Genomic DNA, 17247 nt, shown 5'->3' with positions numbered 1-17247 from the left:
AAAGTAATCCTCCACGCCGGCAAGGACAGGACGCTTTACAGACGTGTTGTTGATGGAGGACATTTTCAGTCCTACACATCGCCACAGCCCTTCGGGATCCAGCCTTAGAGAACGACTCGACCGACAGGTAGCAGACTACCTCGCCTTAACTGCAGATATCGACACTCTGAGGAGCGATGAACCCCTTGACTACTGGGTGTGCAGGCTTGACCTGTGGCCTGAGCTATCCCAGTTTGCGATAGAACTTCTGGCCTGCCCCGCTTCAAGTGTCCTGTCAGAAAGGACCTTCAGTGCAGCAGGAGGCATTGTCACTGACAAAAGAAGTCGCCTCGGTCAAAAAAGTGTTGATTACCTCACCTTCATTAAGATGAATGAGGCATGGATCCCGAAGGGACTGACAGTGGGGGATACGTTTGTCTAGCAAAAGGCCTGATGACATGCCTTGGCCTCAAAATGGTGCCCATGCTGCTGTATTTAATGTCTGCATACCGGATGACTTTCGTGAATTCTCTGCCACCAACTAGGGTTCAAGCTGCAATGTTTTAGTCACCTTTCTGCCTGGAAAACATCAACTTTTCCGGCCGCTGCTACAACAGCGGCTGCAACAATACCATTAATTTTCAGGCATGTGTACATGCCTAATTTTGCTGGCCTCTGGTGCTGCACTGTGGCTGCAAAAACAAAACAAAAAAAAAAGGCACATACATGTGTCAATTCCCCTTCGTGATCGTTACCTTGTTGTGGTGAAGGGGCTTGCGTATCACAATGAAGCGATCATCACCTCTATGAGTGTGTTGGCAATGTTGCCACACCCCAGATGATAAGGCCGTTGCTTCATTATGATCAGACCAAAAGTGATCGGCTGGATAATTTTTCATTGAAAAAACATTAATTTTCTTTTTTTTTTTTTAAGTTGTATGGGTTTTTAATACATAAAATAAAAAAATCAGAATAAAGTCTCTTAATAGTTTATTAGAAATAATGCAGAAAATTTAAAAAATCCCCAATAGAAAGCAAGTACAGAGCTCAGAACTAAATTATTTCAGGATGTCGTAATGGTTCGTTAATTCGACAATGGTTAATCAATTCGACACACGTCCCCGGATAGGGGACGTAACAGGGATTAAACTGATAGGAATAGTACTAGTTAAGACACCACTCATTTAGGGTGTCACAGCACATTGCTCTGTGCACACGCAGTGCCCCAACTTGGGAGTAAGAGGACCGACCAAGTTGCTTTTTCCATCTCCCGAATCCTAAAATCAATTCAGTTTGGTGTGTCAGAGTTTGGTCTGTCACTGTGAAGGCAGTCGAAGGTACCCGGCCTAAATTTTTTTTTTTCACAAAAGGCAATCCCTGATATGGGACGTAACAGGGATTAAACTGATGAGAAGAGAACTACAGAAAATACCACTCATATCGGGTGTGAGAGTAAATTGAACGGTGCAGTGACCGTGGATTCAAACAAAGAGGAGGGAGCCAGCGTTTTTTTAACCGTCTCCCCGTTCGAAAAATCAATTCAATTCACCTTTCGGGGACCCTTGGTGTTGTACGCGGCTGGGTGGAGAAAGAAACCTTCAATGACATCAACGGGACATGGCTAGCTTGGTATCCAACCTTGTCCAAATGGGGAGTTTGCGGTTGGGCAAATGGACTGTTTGCGGTTGTTTGCGGTGCATTAAAAGGGGAGTTTGGTCTGTCAATGTCTGTGAAGCGGGCGTAACCCTTACACTACCTGATCGATACAACATCATACCTGATCGTATACACACACTGTATGTTTTAAACCACGTTGTTCAAAAATTTTTAGGATTGTTAGGTGATTTATACCCTTTATGGATTAAAACCCAACTCTGCGTCAATTATGTAATTTTCCATGGGAGTTTTGCCATGGATCCCCCTCCGGCATGCCACAGTCCAGGTGTTAGTCCCCTTGAAACAACTTTTCCATCACTACTGTGGCTAGAAAGAGTCCCTGTGGGTGTTAAAATTCGCCTGCCTATTGAAGTCAATGGCGGTTCGCCCGGTTCACCCGTTCGCGAACATTTGCGAAAATTCGCGTTCGCCATTTGCGAACTGAAAATTTTGTTTTCGCAACATCACTACTTTCATGTTTGATCTGTCCATCATGTTGGGCCCATCTGGTTTTAACCCTAATATATTTATTTAGTGAAATACCAGTCAGTTCATAGTATGGAGGGATCCACATGGGTTAAAATTTCGTTGCATTGCACAGTGTCGTAGAATGACATTCTTATATCTAGTTCTAATATTAATAAATGGGGTCCTTCAGTCGCCGTCTTCTAACGCCATTTAACGGCTCCAGCGGTTCCATTATTTTCTTTCTTCTGGTCTCATAACAGAGGAGAAAGGAAACGGAAGCTCTGGTGTGAACCCGGCCGTAGCTGTAGTTACTGTGCCGTCGGTATTAAAGGCAGGTCTCATTTATCACTATGTACCCGAATTGTCAACCAGAATTTTTCTTTTTTATGGACAATATCTTTGCTGTCTCCAACCATATGGTTGTGAGAATGAGCCCTTAGAGAAACATGGATCTCCTCACCTGTCCATGGATTGTGTCTTGTGTCCACAGCCCAGCTCTACTGAGGAGAATCACGCTCTTCTGCAAAACCACACACACAACCTGTGGACAGATGTGGGGCTGTTTTTGGAAGAAATTAGCCATGTTTTTCTAACCTTATTTGACTTCTAGAGGACTGAAAAGCTTAATTATAAAAGGTTTTTATTTTTCTGAAATAATTGATCTGTGTGATCTTAGACACAAGCTGCTGCAGTAATTCTCAGTAGTTGGTAAAGGAATCTCCTTAGAGTATTTTCCCCATAGGCCCCTTCCGTTCTTGCTATGTATAAGTACAGGCACAAGCAGTCAGTCCACGGCACATCCTATATAAAATGTGATTACTGCACATCATCTAACGTAACCTACAGGATTTCATCATTCATGATAATTCTATCACTTGAAGAAATAGGATTTATCTTAGGAAAAAAATAATATATTAATTCAGGGCTATGGAAATGCACATTGTAAGTATAATCAGGAGGATTTGTAACATACAAATTGTATATAGATGTCTTAAGGATGTCTACCATGAAAGTATCAGGCTGGATTCACACAGGTTTGCAGCACTGTTCACAGCATTTTTCTTCCCATTTTTGTACTACTTTTCTAATTCAAAAACACAGATCTTATTTTAGCGTCTAAATCAAATCATTAAAAAGTCTACATTACATGCTCAGCAATTGTGGTGTTTTTGTGGTTTGAGGCTTTTTTTTAAACAGCACACTCCAGGTATGACATTGTTTTCTGGCACTTTTCTCATAGGCTGTCTACAGGACTTGTAAATTACTGTAAAAATTCATGTTATGAGACGGGACCTTCACAAACAGCAGATTTTGTTACATAAATTTCTGTGACTGAAAAGCAATTTCATTCATCTAAAGATATTTTTTTTTTGTTTTGTTTTTTTACAGCAAACACATGAATTTCTGTGAGCCCCAGTTACATGAATGGTACAGATTTTCACTCTATGGGTACGACCACGTGGTCAAGTTTGTTGATGCAGGAGTGAACTTTTATGAAGTTTTATCTGCCCTTTATACTTTCTCTCCATTCATGAGCCACTCTTGATTTTGTCTTCTAAACGGGCATCAAAAAGGAAAGGAGAGGAGTTGTTGTAGAGTAGGGTCCCATCTAAAAGTGGTCACCCTGACGTGGTGGGTGGGAACAAATCATTTCAATCAAAATATATTTGCTAAGCACCTTATATTCATTCTATATAGTGAATATATAATTGGTTCATGTATTCTATTTCTGCAGGGGGCTGTTGCATTTTATTTGCTTTTACAATGGTATTTTCAGCCATGGAGATGCACACCTGAGCTTTTGCTTTATTTTATAGCAAGTGCTGACTGAGATTGTCTTTTGATACCCTAAGTGTTACAAAACACAAAGGCTGCTAAAACACTAGTAAGAATGTTATAAAAAATACTTGAAATTCATGGTATTTTTACAAGTTTAAAAATGGTTAAAAAAAAAGTGTGAGGGAACCTTAAATTCAACCCTAAATATTAGTCTAAAGATGATCAAAATGGTCCAAAATGATCGTTCATGAGGTGAAATTTAACAAGAACCGATTTTAGTCGACCATTGACAGACCATTGTCGTCTGAAGAGAATTAGGCCGTGATTGATATTTTTTGAATTCACACATGCAGTTTTTACAGTTTTAGGGCCTCTTTCTAAGAGTTATCATAAAAAAAAAACTATTGAACCCCGTCAGGACTGGGTCATTTTCAATTTTATAATATATTTTTTTTTTATTCCCAGACATCCCAGAGCTATAACTTTTTTATTTTCCCATTAACATAGTCATATTAGGGCTTGTTTTTTTGCGGGTCAAGATGTACTTTCTAATGGCACCATTTATGGTTGCCTACAATGTAGTGGGAAGCTGGAATTTTTCTTTAAATTATAAATTTAATACATTTACGTCACAGTTTTATGGGTTTTGTTTTATATGTGATAAAACTGGCCTGTTACCTTCATTCCTCAGGTCAGTATGATTGCAACAATAAAACATTTATATTGTTTTTCTCATGTTTTATTACTGAAATTTTTTTTACTTTGGAAAAAAAGAATTATTTTCTTTGCATTGCCTTATTAAGATGCCTTAACTTTTTTTCATGTTTACGGAACTGTGTGAGGGCCCATTTTTGCTAGATAATCTATAGTTTTTATTGATACCCTTTTGGAGTGTGCACAACTTTTTGATCACTTTTCATATATATATATTTTTTCGGAGGTGAAGTGAAAAAAAAATGGCGAACCAGCAACTTTGATGTTTTAAAACAGCAGGTACCCAGTGGCTATGGCACCCACTGCACTTACGAGCGGGTGTCACCTTTAAAGAACCGACTTGTCTATTGTATATTTACGGTGTCTGGTTGGGAAGGGTTAGGGTTCCTAACAAACAATGAATTTGCTTTGTGGCACTTTTCATCACCTTTGGTTTGTTTTTGTCTCAGTGGTGCATGCTCTGGACATGACTCTGTTTAGGGATTTCTTTCATAGGAGAAGGAAGAAATGCCTCCCAAAGCCAGGAAAAACACATAAAAACTATTAGAAAACTCACAACACACCTTGGGAAAGGGGCGGGAATAAAAATTATGTTAAAAAATTATATGTAGAGATGTTATTGCAGTGACAGTGCTGCAAGTGAGTGTGGGTGGACGATTAGGTGTAGTAGTCAGTACTCACAGTTTCCTGAAGCTCCCTGAGCCGGTGTGCAGTGACGGGAAGGGATGCACTGGTTCCCTTTGCGGCACGCTCCAGTTCTGGGGTCCTTCTGTCTGATGGCGGTTGAGGTGCCTTTGATGTTGAAGTTTATAGTGCAAGGCAGGGTCCCTGATAAAGAGTCTAATTTTGGTAACAGATCCACGGTACTTTACTGAAGCCAGTCCATAGGTAATCTGCTCAAACTATTTCCATAATATTCATTCTTTACAGTTCCTTCCAATAGCTCCCAAAGGTTGTATATGAAGGTTTGATTCTCTCTTTGATTACAATCAAACTGTTCAACTCTCTACTGTTCGCGATGCACTATATCATACGATATATAGGCATACAGTCTCTGAACAGACAGGCTTTTCTGTCCTTTTGGCTATGGTGGGCAGCTTGTAACTTACAGGGTTTCCACCACATGCAGAGGAGGCTAAAGCCAGATTAGTGATGTTTACCTTTCTTTCCAAAGTCCACAATCTCTTTACGTCGGCTAAACCTTCTATAGATCTTTTCCCTTGTAAGGGCTGGTACATAAAACTGCTGTTAGTCTATAAGAGAATAGAATCTCCCTACAGGAGCTGCTCCTTAGCAGTCAGCCATTAACTTACCAAACCTCCTAGGTAGGAAGGGTGGAGACAGCCCTGACTAGCATCAAGGGCCCACCCACTCCCAATAAAATTATATGGGATTTGTAGTACATGCACATAATACATGAAATGCAGTGATATTAATACTCTTCGGAGATCTGACATAATTATGTAGAGACACCTGCTTAGAACATTCTTCCAGTTAGCTCCCCCACACCTCATGTTACACCCAAATATATGACTTTGCACAAATTATAATCCAGTTTGTACGAGTAGATGCACTGTATTTTTCAGTGAAGGTTAGAGTTTTGAAACACACAAGAACTCAGTAAAGTTCTGGATTTTATTATATAAAGAACAATGTGTCCTAGTTTATGATAGACTGAACATCTTAGCAATCAAATCTACATGGTTGTTCTATATGCAGGAGGACAATCTGACTGTGGTCACAGAGTTTATCCTTCTAGGATTTCAAGGCAGTCAATATTTAAGAATATTCCTGTTCTGTCTTCTCCTCGTGGTTTACTATGGAACAATATGTGGGAACCTCCTGATCATCACCCTGGTGTCCACCAGCAAGAACCTCCACACTCCAATGTACTTTTTCATCTCACAATTGTCCATAAGTGACATCTTATTAACAACTGATATTGTTCCCAACATGCTTCACATCCTACTGAATAATAGGGGGACCATTACTTTTTCTGGCTGTATCATTCAGTTTTATGTTTTCTGTGGTACAGAGATATTTGAGTGCTTTCATCTCACAGTGATGTCCTATGACAGATATGTGGCCATCTGTAATCCCCTCCATTACACTTCCATTATGACAACTACATATTGTATGAGATTGGTTGTCATCTGCTGGTTGTTAGGATTTTTCATTGCATTCACTGACATTCTAACGATACTGAGGTTAAATTTTTTTACTCCAAATATCATTGACCATTTCTTCTGTGACCTTGTCCCATTGTTAGAAATGGCCTGTTCTGATACGTATTTCATTAAACTACAAATCAACTTACTAAGTATACCGACGGTGATCATACCATCCCTAATAATCATTATGTCCTATGTTAAAATTATTTCAGTCATCTTAAGGATCCCATCCAGTACTGGTAGACAGAAAGCCTTCTCCACCTGTAGCTCCCACCTCATTGTGGTCTCCATATTTTACTGGACTTTGTTCACAGTTTATATTGTTCCAACAAGAGGACAAACACTGACCATCAGTAAAATCCTATCACTGCTCTATACTGTGTTTACTCCTTTGATCAACCCCATTATATACAGTCTGAGGAATAAAGACATAAATAAAGCCGTACAGGGAACATTAAATAAATATACTAGATGTGGCAATTGCCCATAAATTAATGTATTTCGTAGGGTGCACCTTCAAACAGAGCATCATCGGGGGGGCAGAGCTAGCGCCTGAAGCTGATGGTTGCCTGAGTCTGCAGCTCCGTACTTAACATCACCCTAACAGCACCTATAATTTGCCTACAGACTTAAAAATGGTCAAAATCGGTGGCTCAAAGGCCGGAGACACCTCAGAGCAGAACAGGCAGGCAGCAAACAAAGGTGACAAGGACAAATATGTCAAGAAAGCCGCTGCAGCCTATGTAGCCCGTGATAACAAAATGGCGCCGGTCTCTCCACGCGCCGCCGGCCGCACACAGAGGGATAAAGAATCAGTATCGGAGGAAGAAGACACCTCAGATAGCCTCCCGATTTCCAGATCTTACCTCAAAGAAGCCTTGTCTTCTACTCTTGCTGCCGCACTGGAGACCCTAAGCACCGACCTGTCAGCAATCAAGCAAGATGTCCGGCAAATCGGAAGGAGAGTTGAGATATTAGAGGACTCGCATGCGGTGCTGGTGAAACACCAGATGCAGGTTGCGAATCATCTAACCTCTATTCAGAGTAACCTGAACTCACTATACTGCACTGTGGAGGATCAAGAAAACCGCGGGAGGCGCAACAACTTGCGATTTCGCGGTATACCAGAAACAGTAGCCGCAAGCGATATTCCACACACAATCGCCCAAATCTGTCTCTCTATACTGGGCCCGGTCTCCGCACATGAGGTAATCCTGGAAAGGGCACATAGAGCCCTCAGACCTAAACCTGCGATAACAGCCCCTCCCAGGGACATTATATAAAAAAAAATTGAGCTTCCAAGTGAAAGAAGCAATCCTTTCTAAAGCTCGATCTGCTAGGGAGATATCCTGGGAGGGATTCAATATTTCTATTTTCCAAGACCTGGCCCAGTCCACGCTAAAAAAAAAGAAGGTCACTGAAGCCCTTGACGGACTGGCTCAGATCGCATAATACGCAGTATAGATGGTCCTTTCCCTTCAGGTTATCTTTTTGCTATGAAGGCCGCAGGATGAACATCACCTCCTTCACAGACTTGGATCAAGTCTATGAGCAGCTTAATATAAGCCCCTTAGACATCCAAAATTGGGACGTAATCCAGGACTTACCACTCCTCCCGGATCTACCTGCTCCCATTCCGTGGGAAAAGCAACGCACCCCAAGAAATACCATAGCCAGAAGAGATCCCTCATTCTCCACTCCAAGGAGACTACCCATCGGAGACTGATGAGATCACCTACTCATTCTTTTCTTACAGGATCATTGCATCACACCTCCGCTCATCCACCTCAGTAAGATATATGCGACTAATTCTTACATCCCTCCTCTCACCCTCCCAAACAGGTCATATCTCTCTGTCTTCACCTTCTTTATCTCCCCATACCTGAAATACTTCCCCCTTACTTTATCAAATCCTCCTTGCCTTTTCTCTCACCTTTAAGTCTGATATATCCTTGTCTGGATTAGCATCCCGGCACAGGGTGATAACTACAGGTATTCAACATTCACCCCTCACTCACATACCTGAAATCTTGCGTATTAACGCTACAATGCTTTAACATAAGGTTCCTATTTTTTCCTCTTTATTTTAATTTATGTTCCATGTTTTTGTTATATAGATGTCTCCAAACTTACTGCACCATACTCTCTCAGTCAAACTGTTATGTACTTACAGACAAATTGTTATTTTGCATGTGTATAAAATTGAGGCCTATTTTGCATTCTTCCCAGTACTGGAGTCCCGGGTGGCAGTGGTCCCACACACAAAATGAGGAGATATGGCAAGCCTAACAATTGCATCCTTTAATGTTAAAGGATTTAATGCCCCCTCCAAAAGGTGTCAAATTTTTTCACTACTTAAGAAAAGTGACACAGCCATAATATTTTTGCAAGAAACTCATTTCAAGTTTAATTGTTATCCTGACTTATCTCGCTCCAGCTTTCCTGTGTGGTTCCACTGTGGCTCGGACTCCTCCTCATCCAGAGGAGTGAGTATCGGTTTTAATAAAAAAAACTCATTCCAATATGGGTCACATATCCAGGATCCAGAAGGGAGGTATATACTGTTGAAAGGGTATATAGCCAACCAAATGTATACTTTTATTAATGTGTATGCTCCCAATGTTAATCAGGCCGCCTGGTGTAAAGTTATTTTCCCAATTATAGAGTCCTTCCAAGAAGATATAGTTATATTGGGGGTGACTTCAATGTTACCTTAAACCCTTCCTTAGATTCTTCGAAACAAAACTCAGCCTTATCCCGTAGATCTATAAACTCCCTCTGTGACAAACTCCATAATCTGAACCTGGTTGATGTCTGGAGATTATTTAACCCTGAAGTAAGAGACTACACATTCTTCTCAAATCCCCATGGCTCATACCAAAGATTTGATTATTTGTTTGTATCTAAAAATCACCTACAAATATGTACCAAGGCCCTCATAGGCTCTATTCACTTATCAGACCATTCCCCAATATATATTACTATGTCTCTTCCCCAAACAACACCAAGAAAAAATAACTGGAGACTAAACGAACAGCTAATATCCTCACATAAAAATAAAACCTTAATCCGAAATGCTCTTAATGACTTCTTCTCCCTGAACGATCTTCCTGATACCCCTCCCCAAATTCTCTGGGACACCCACAAAGCCTATATCAGAGGACAGCTCATTAGTTTAGGCTCCCACCTTAAAAAGCTTAAGAAAGCCCAAATTGATACCCTTTTGATGGATATAAGGAAATTAGAGTCTCTCCACAAAAAATCCCTTTCTGACCATCACCGATCCAAACTTAACTTCAGATTTGAACTAAAGAAAACCTCCTGAACTCAATGTCAGCCAAATACTTACTCAACTCCCAATTCAAATATTTCGCCCATGGTGACAAAGCATCTAAATTTGTAATAAACAAAATTAAACAAAGGAAAGCTCACAACTACATATGCAAAATCCAAAAGGTAGATGGAGGGATAGCCATTAGTTCTAAAGATATTGCTGCCCAATTTCAATCTTTCTACCAATCATTGTACAACCTTCCACAATCAATCTTCCTATCTGAAACCCCCTCCAATATTGAGGCCATCAACAACTTCTTGGAATCAATATCACTGCCCAAACTCTCCCCCCTCCACCAAAGTACATTAGAAAGTCCCTTTTCATTGGAGAAACTAAAAAACACAATCAAACAACTTCCAAAAAATAAAGCTCCAGGCCCTGATGGTCTCTCAGCTGTCTATTATACTACTTTTAGTGACTCCATTGCCCCCTATCTTTTGAACATATGCAACCAATCACTTAAAGGGTCTCCTCTTTCCCAAGATATGACTAGAGCTCTTATTACCATTATTCCTAAAGAAGGAAAGGACCCATCTCACTGCGCGAACTATAGGCCTATTTCTCTATTAAATCTAGACCTAAAACTTTTAGCCAAGATGATGGCTAACCGTCTTTCCCCTATCTTACCATCGTTGATACATGGCGACCAAACAGGCTTTGTGGTTGGTAGAGAGGATAAGGACAACTCGGTTAGAATCCTTAATGCCATACATCATGCTAACAAATTCTCTCATACCCTAGTCCTTCTCAGCACCGACGCCGAAAAGGCTTTTGACAGAATTAACTGGGACTTCTTACGCCTAACACTAGTTAAATTTGGATTCCCCAAATCCTTTATTGAGGCTATATTCTTCATGTATACTACTGCCTCGGCGTCGGTGCTGGTGAACGAAACCACTTCCCGTCCCTTCCCCATCAGGAACGGTACATGTCAGGGATGCCCGCTCTCCCCCCTGGTTTTCGTACTGACCATGGAACCCCTCCTTCAGACTTTCCGTCAAAATCCTATGATTGAAGGAATAAAAATGGGGAACCACGATCATAAAACTGCGGCATTCGCGGATGATCTATTACTTCTTACATCTAACCCGAAAGTTCCTCTTCCCATAATATATGATACCCTAGAAAAATTCAGTCCTCTATCCAATCTTAAAATTAACATAAAAAAATCCCACGTACTGAGCATAGGCCTGAATGCTAAAACCAAAAGAGACTTAGCAGCCAGTTCCACTTTCAACTGGGACACCCCGTACATTACTTACTTGGGGGTTAAAATTGGAGCAGACCTTACCAAATTATTCCAACTTAATTTTACCCCGCTTTTTCAATCCATACAAAACCAACTAGAGAATCTCCACCTTCAAACCCTATCTTGGTTTGGACGAAAAAATATATTTACCTCACTAGTTCTCCCCAAATTGAACTATTTGCAACAAGTCCTGCCCATACCCATCCCCACATCCTTTCTAAAATCCTTTAATAAAGAGATCCGCTCCTTTATTTGGTGTCGCAAAAAAGCTCGAATACGCCTCTCCATTCTACAAAACCCCAAGACTATGGGTGGCATCAACCTTCCAAACCTCTCTCTCTATAACTCAGCCACTCTGTTATCCAGAGTCATAGATTGGTTCAGAGAAACCCCACACAAATCATGGGTTGGCATGGAAACATCTCTGGTTCAATCCTCATTTAGAACCTTACTGATTCATTCCCATAAGGATCAACTAAAACTTAAAAATATCAGCCCAAGTATTAAAGCCACTCTTGAAGCTTGGGATAGTTTCCAGAAGTCAACTAAAGGTATCCCAATACCCTCCCCACTTATTCAAATAAGGGATATGATAAACCTAGCTCCCATAGAACTGAAACAGAGCATTCCTTTAAACATCCGTAAATCTTAATTTCTAGTACTTTCCCTGTTTGGGGAAGACAGTACTCTGATAGATAGAGAAGGTTTTCTCTCCCTCTTCCCTGAGTCTAAACCTTATCCTTCCCTATATTGATTTATTCATGCCATAACTTCAAAATACATACCATACCAATCCCTTCTAAGACCCTTAACTTGGTTCGAAAGCCTTATCAATTTGCAACATACTCCTAAAAAATTGATTTCCCAGCTATACAGAAGACTTAATACTCCTGTTTGTACCCTCAAACTGGCCTTTATTGGCACCTGGGAAAAGGATTTAAACACCACATTTACACATGAAGACCAGTTGAGACTATTCAGGGAACCTCATACATCTTCCAGGTGTGTTAGGATTCAAGAAAACGGATATAAAATCCTTACCAGGTGGTATAAAACCCCTGATATCACCTGTAGATACAGTGACATGGGTTCTGACGCTTGCTGGAGGTGTGGGATTGGGGGGGGGGGGGGCAGGTTCTTTCATATCTGGTGGTCTTGTCCCCCCATATTCAACTGGTGGACCGAGATATTTAAAAAATGCAACCTGATTTGCAATACCCAGTGCCCACTCTCTACTCAACTTGCACTCCTTGGCCTCCCCCCCCCCCCACACATCCACCAGAGTCACACCGCTGTTTAAGAAACTAATCTCGGCAGTCCGCCTTTTAGTTCCCCGTTACTGGCTCTCCCCTGACTTACCTCCATTAGATCACTGGGTTAATAAAGTAGATACCCTCTACAGATTTGAGGAAATAGCTGCCTGGGAAAACCGTTCTCATGACGCCTTTTGTTCCCTATGGAAACCCTGGGAAATCTTCAGACAACCTGGTCAAATCTAATAAATATGTCTGCTATGATATTTTTACTGCACATAAATATTGACTGATATTAATTGCTTTATGTAACTTGAGACAACATCTACTATGTTCACTTAGTTACTGTTCATGTAACCTCGCAGTATGCCTTTACATAATGCTGTGTATTGTTTACCAATGTATGAATCATTGATTTTACATCTCAATAAACTTTTAAAAATGAAAAAAAAAAAAAAAAACTGAGCATCATCATCTAAGACTGGTTGCTGTACTTGGTAATCATGACCAAATAATAGGTAAACCATACATATCTAACTAACTACAGAGATCACTAACTGGAACAACAGCCAACAAACAGCAGCGTGTCTACATGCAATGCTCCGAAAAGGAGAGTCTACAGTTACCCCCTAGGTATTCACCACAACCCACTGCGAGGCAGGATGAGTTTGGCTGCTAGGGACCAAGGTTGCATCTACGGTGTAAAGTGATTTACAGTAAAACAGGTGCAATTTCTCAAGTCACAGACCTAACCATATGACTAAAGAAAAGCAGAAAGGATAACCAAAAAAGACAAAGTCAAATCCAGGAGTGTAAAGATATATTCAAATCAGTATGCAAGAAGTTAATCAATAGAACAATCCAAAGTCCAAACCTGGAGAGTAGAGATACAGCTGAACCAGTAGACAAGAGGTCAATCAGTGGAGCTTCAGTAGCCAAGGTTGGTACACAGAGGATAAATGATCAGGTACATAGAGTTCAGGCATATAGCACAGAAACAAAACGAGAGCCAGGCAATAATACACAATCACAGACACTGACCTTGTGTCCGCGCCTGGTTTAAATCCTCTGCCTATAACTTTTGGTGCCAAGACAAAGCCCTGAATTTATCAGCATCACAAGTATTTGCTTGGCCTACCAGTGAGTGTGCTGTATTGTGCCTGGTGTCAACATATTCCAAAATAAAACCATTATACATAATCTCTGTCATGGCCACCATTGTGAACTAAAATACACATGATCTACCGTATGTTGGAAATAAAGTAACTGGAGACCACGAGGGGAGGTGTTTATACTGTGCATGCAGACTATATGGCAGCACACAGAGCCCTTAAACCAGGGGTGCACAGCCCACGGCCCACGGGCAGCCCCCAGAGCCACAGTTAAAGTGGAAATAGTGCCAAAAAAAAAAGTGTTCACTGCCCCCAACAGTCTTTTTACGACCTCTTGGAGAACAAGGCAAAAATATATCTAAAAAAATAATGAACCAATTATTTAAAAAAATAATAAACACAAATAGAAGGAAAAATGAAAAAGTGCAAAATAAAAAACAAATGTCAGGGTCCCTCCAGGGTCTCTTTATGACTTCTTGGGGGACATATTTTGCAATAGGGAAATATATTAAAACTTAAGTTAAAAAAATACACAAAAAAAACACTACCCACAACAACCAAAACTGTTGCAATTTTCACCCCATTTATGTTAAACTATACATATTATATAATAAAATGACCGACACAAAATAGGGAACCAATTATAATAATTTATTTTGGTGTCAGTTTGCATATTAAAAGAATAAGGAGCTATAGTAAGAAAAAAATAAATACTTTTTAAAACAGTTTTGTACAGTTTACCCCAGATGAAACCTAAAATATGATAAAGCCCTATGTGTCACGTAAAAAAATTGTTGGTAGTCTAACAAATAAAGAAAGTTACAGCTGTTTGAACCGCCACGTGTGCTAAATTACACAAAAATGTCTGGTCATTAAGAGCTTTTCAGGGCCTGGTCATTACAGGGTTAACCAATGAGCGCTTTCCCCGCTACTAAGGGAAAGTGCTTACTGGTTAATAGATGGGGCCTGTAAGGCTGCGTTCACACGGGCGAGATTTCCGCGCGGGTGCAATGCGGTAGGTGAACGCATTGCACCCGCACTGAATCTGGACCCATTCATTTCTATGGGGCTGTTCAGATGAGCGATGATTTTCACGCATCACTTATGCGTTGCGTGAAAATCGCAGCATGCTCTATATTCTGCGTTTTTCACGCAACGCAGGCCCCATAGAAGTGAATGGGGTTGCGTGAAAATCGCATGCATCCGCAAGCAAGTGCGGATGCGGTGCGATTTTCACGCACGGTTGCTAGGTGACTGTCTATACACTGTATTATTTTCCCTTATAACATGGTTATAAGGGAAAATAATAGCATTCTGAATACAGAATGCTTAGTAGAAGGTCAATTGAGGGTTAAAAAATAAAAAAAATTAACTCACCTTGTCCTCTTGTTCGCGTAGTTCTCCCGGTCTTTAGTTCTTTAAAAAGATGAACTATGGGCTAAAGGACCTTTGATGACGTAAGATCACATGCTCCAATCACATGGTACATCACCGCGGTGATGGACCATGTGATTGGAGCATGTGATCTTACGTCATCAAAGGTCCTTTAGCCCATAGTTCATCTTTTGAGAAGTAAAGAAGAGACCGGGACTTACGCGAACAAACGGAGAAGGTGAGTTAATTTTTTTAATTTTTTTTAACCCTCAACTGATCACCTACTAAGCATTCTGTTTTCAGAATGCTATTATTTTCCCTTATAACCATGTTATAAGGGAAAATAATAACATCTACACAACACTTCTGTGAAGAAGTTCGGGTCTGGGTACCAGTGTCGGTTTTTTATCACGCACGTGCAAAACACATTGCACACGCACGATAAAAACTGAACAACGGAACGCAATCGCAGTCAAAACTGACTGCAATTGCATTCCTACTCGCGCGGGTTTGCCGCAACACACCGGGACGCATCCGGAACTAATCCGGACACGCTCGTGTGAACCCAGCCTAACTGGGGGGACCCTAACCTCTGCAGAGAAGGAAAGCTCTGATTTATGAATAGGAGGCAGGATGGAAGGAAATATAACCACTTTTCCATATTTTTTCAGACAATTTGAATCCTCAGCAGGTCAACACAGGATCCAATATTGAGACCTCTGCATCAGAAACTGGTAGTGTGGCTCGTGATACCCCAAAGCCCCGCTATTTCAGGAGTGGGAGAGGTTCCTTCAAAGGGTGAGGCTGTGCCAGAGGTGGCCGTAGGACATATCAGAAGGAAGGTAGGAGAAAGAATAACGGGGTCTGTCCTCCAACAAACTCAGGAACTCAACATGGGGGGCACCAATCTAGTTCAGACTACCGTGTTCCAATTTATCATTATGTTCCACTACCTCTGTAACACCCCAGAGGTGCATTACCTATTCTGCACCTTGCTACTGTCTCCTATGGCTAACCATGTGTCATCCTATGTATTCATTTCTAGGTCCTGCAAAATGTGTATTCATATTTCTTATTATGTAACTGTTTATTATGTGTAATATGCCTGGTTCAACAGCAGGTGGCAACATAAATGGCAGATCTACAGGTACATAGAGTGGAACCTTCTTTTCAATTCTAAACCCCCCTCTGTGGTGTGGTGGGCGTTTTTCCACTTGCTGCAGGGAGGGAGGCGTTTTTGTTTAGAGTTAGTCTAGTTTACCCCATGCCAAGGGAGGGTGTGCAGCAGGTGCCCGTCCCTGTTGGGCATGGCCTTGCCCAGGCCAGCTGGAGCACCTTCAGCTCAGCTAGATATGGAGGCAGAAGCTGGAAGCCTCTGAAGCCAGGAGTAAAGTTTTCCCTGGACAGTTTAGAGACTACAAGAAGGAAGTTGCAGCCTTCAGCTAAAGCTAAGTTGTACAGCTATCCTATTAGCACAGCAGAGCCAGAGAGGAGTTTGCCTGCCACCGGTAATGCCAAAGCCTGCTGAGAACCAAGATAAAGTCTGCAAACTGTTTGGAGAAATGTTTTTTCAAGTAAAGCTGTTATCAAGTTCATCACAAGGTCTGGACTCAATTTATTTCTTCATCCCCTTCACACTTATCCCCTTTACTCTGCTTCGGACAACAACACCTGGAGTCCAGCGTATCCAGGTAGGAGCACCGTGACACATGCACCAACATTAAGGGACATTTAGGCTACCCTACACCACTCTGGTATTCCTACACCTGGGGACTATCTACTACATCACTAAAAGGGGCCCTGTGCTTCACTGCAACTGGCGTCACGAAAAACATTTGCTTTAAGGAACCCATGGCTGTTGCCGTGCATCCCACCTCTTATTCATCTTACAGTACTGCGAACACAATGTCACTATTTTTTTTAGGACAGAACATACAACCCAACTCATACACCCTACGAGAACTCACACAGGTCCAAATAAATATCAACTCGACGAATGATTCATTGATTCTGAATCTGTTGGGAGTTATACTGATGGATTCTAAACTAAAAATGACATCTAAAGGATTATCATTTGTCCCTAAAACAAAATTTAGTGTATTTGATTAGATCAAAGATCTACATTTTTTCAATAGAAAGATTTGTTGGCATAAAACAT

General features: G+C 41.1%; 1 protein-coding gene across 1 annotated transcript; it reads left to right on the top strand.

Moving 5' to 3' along the window:
* The first annotated feature begins 6309 nt into the window (after window positions 1-6309).
* Window positions 6310-9257, top strand: LOC120989492 (olfactory receptor 6N1-like). Its single transcript, XM_040417633.1, has 3 exons — window positions 6310-7223; window positions 8831-8925; window positions 9205-9257. Exons 1-3 carry the CDS (start codon window positions 6310-6312, stop codon window positions 9255-9257), a joined length of 1062 nt encoding a protein of 353 aa, XP_040273567.1.
* Window positions 9258-17247: the final 7990 nt, after the last annotated feature.

The sequence above is a fragment of the Bufo bufo genome, chromosome 1 (assembly GCF_905171765.1).
Source record: "Bufo bufo chromosome 1, aBufBuf1.1, whole genome shotgun sequence".
Taxonomy (NCBI): domain Eukaryota; kingdom Metazoa; phylum Chordata; class Amphibia; order Anura; family Bufonidae; genus Bufo; species Bufo bufo.
This window is presented reverse-complemented; position numbering and strand designations above follow the sequence as displayed.

What these genes read in the sequence shown, in the direction of transcription:
- LOC120989492 (XM_040417633.1), top strand. Translation starts at nt 6,310, where the DNA reads ATGCAGGAGGACAATCTGACTGTGGTCACAGAGTTTATCCTTCTAGGA. An exon ending in AAAGCCGTACAGGGAACATT is followed by an intron (nt 7,224 to 8,830) that starts AAATAAATATAC and finishes CTTTAACATAAG; the next exon opens with GTTCCTATTTTTTCCTCTTT. An exon ending in CATACTCTCTCAGTCAAACT is followed by an intron (nt 8,926 to 9,204) that starts GTTATGTACTTA and finishes ATCTCGCTCCAG; the next exon opens with CTTTCCTGTGTGGTTCCACT.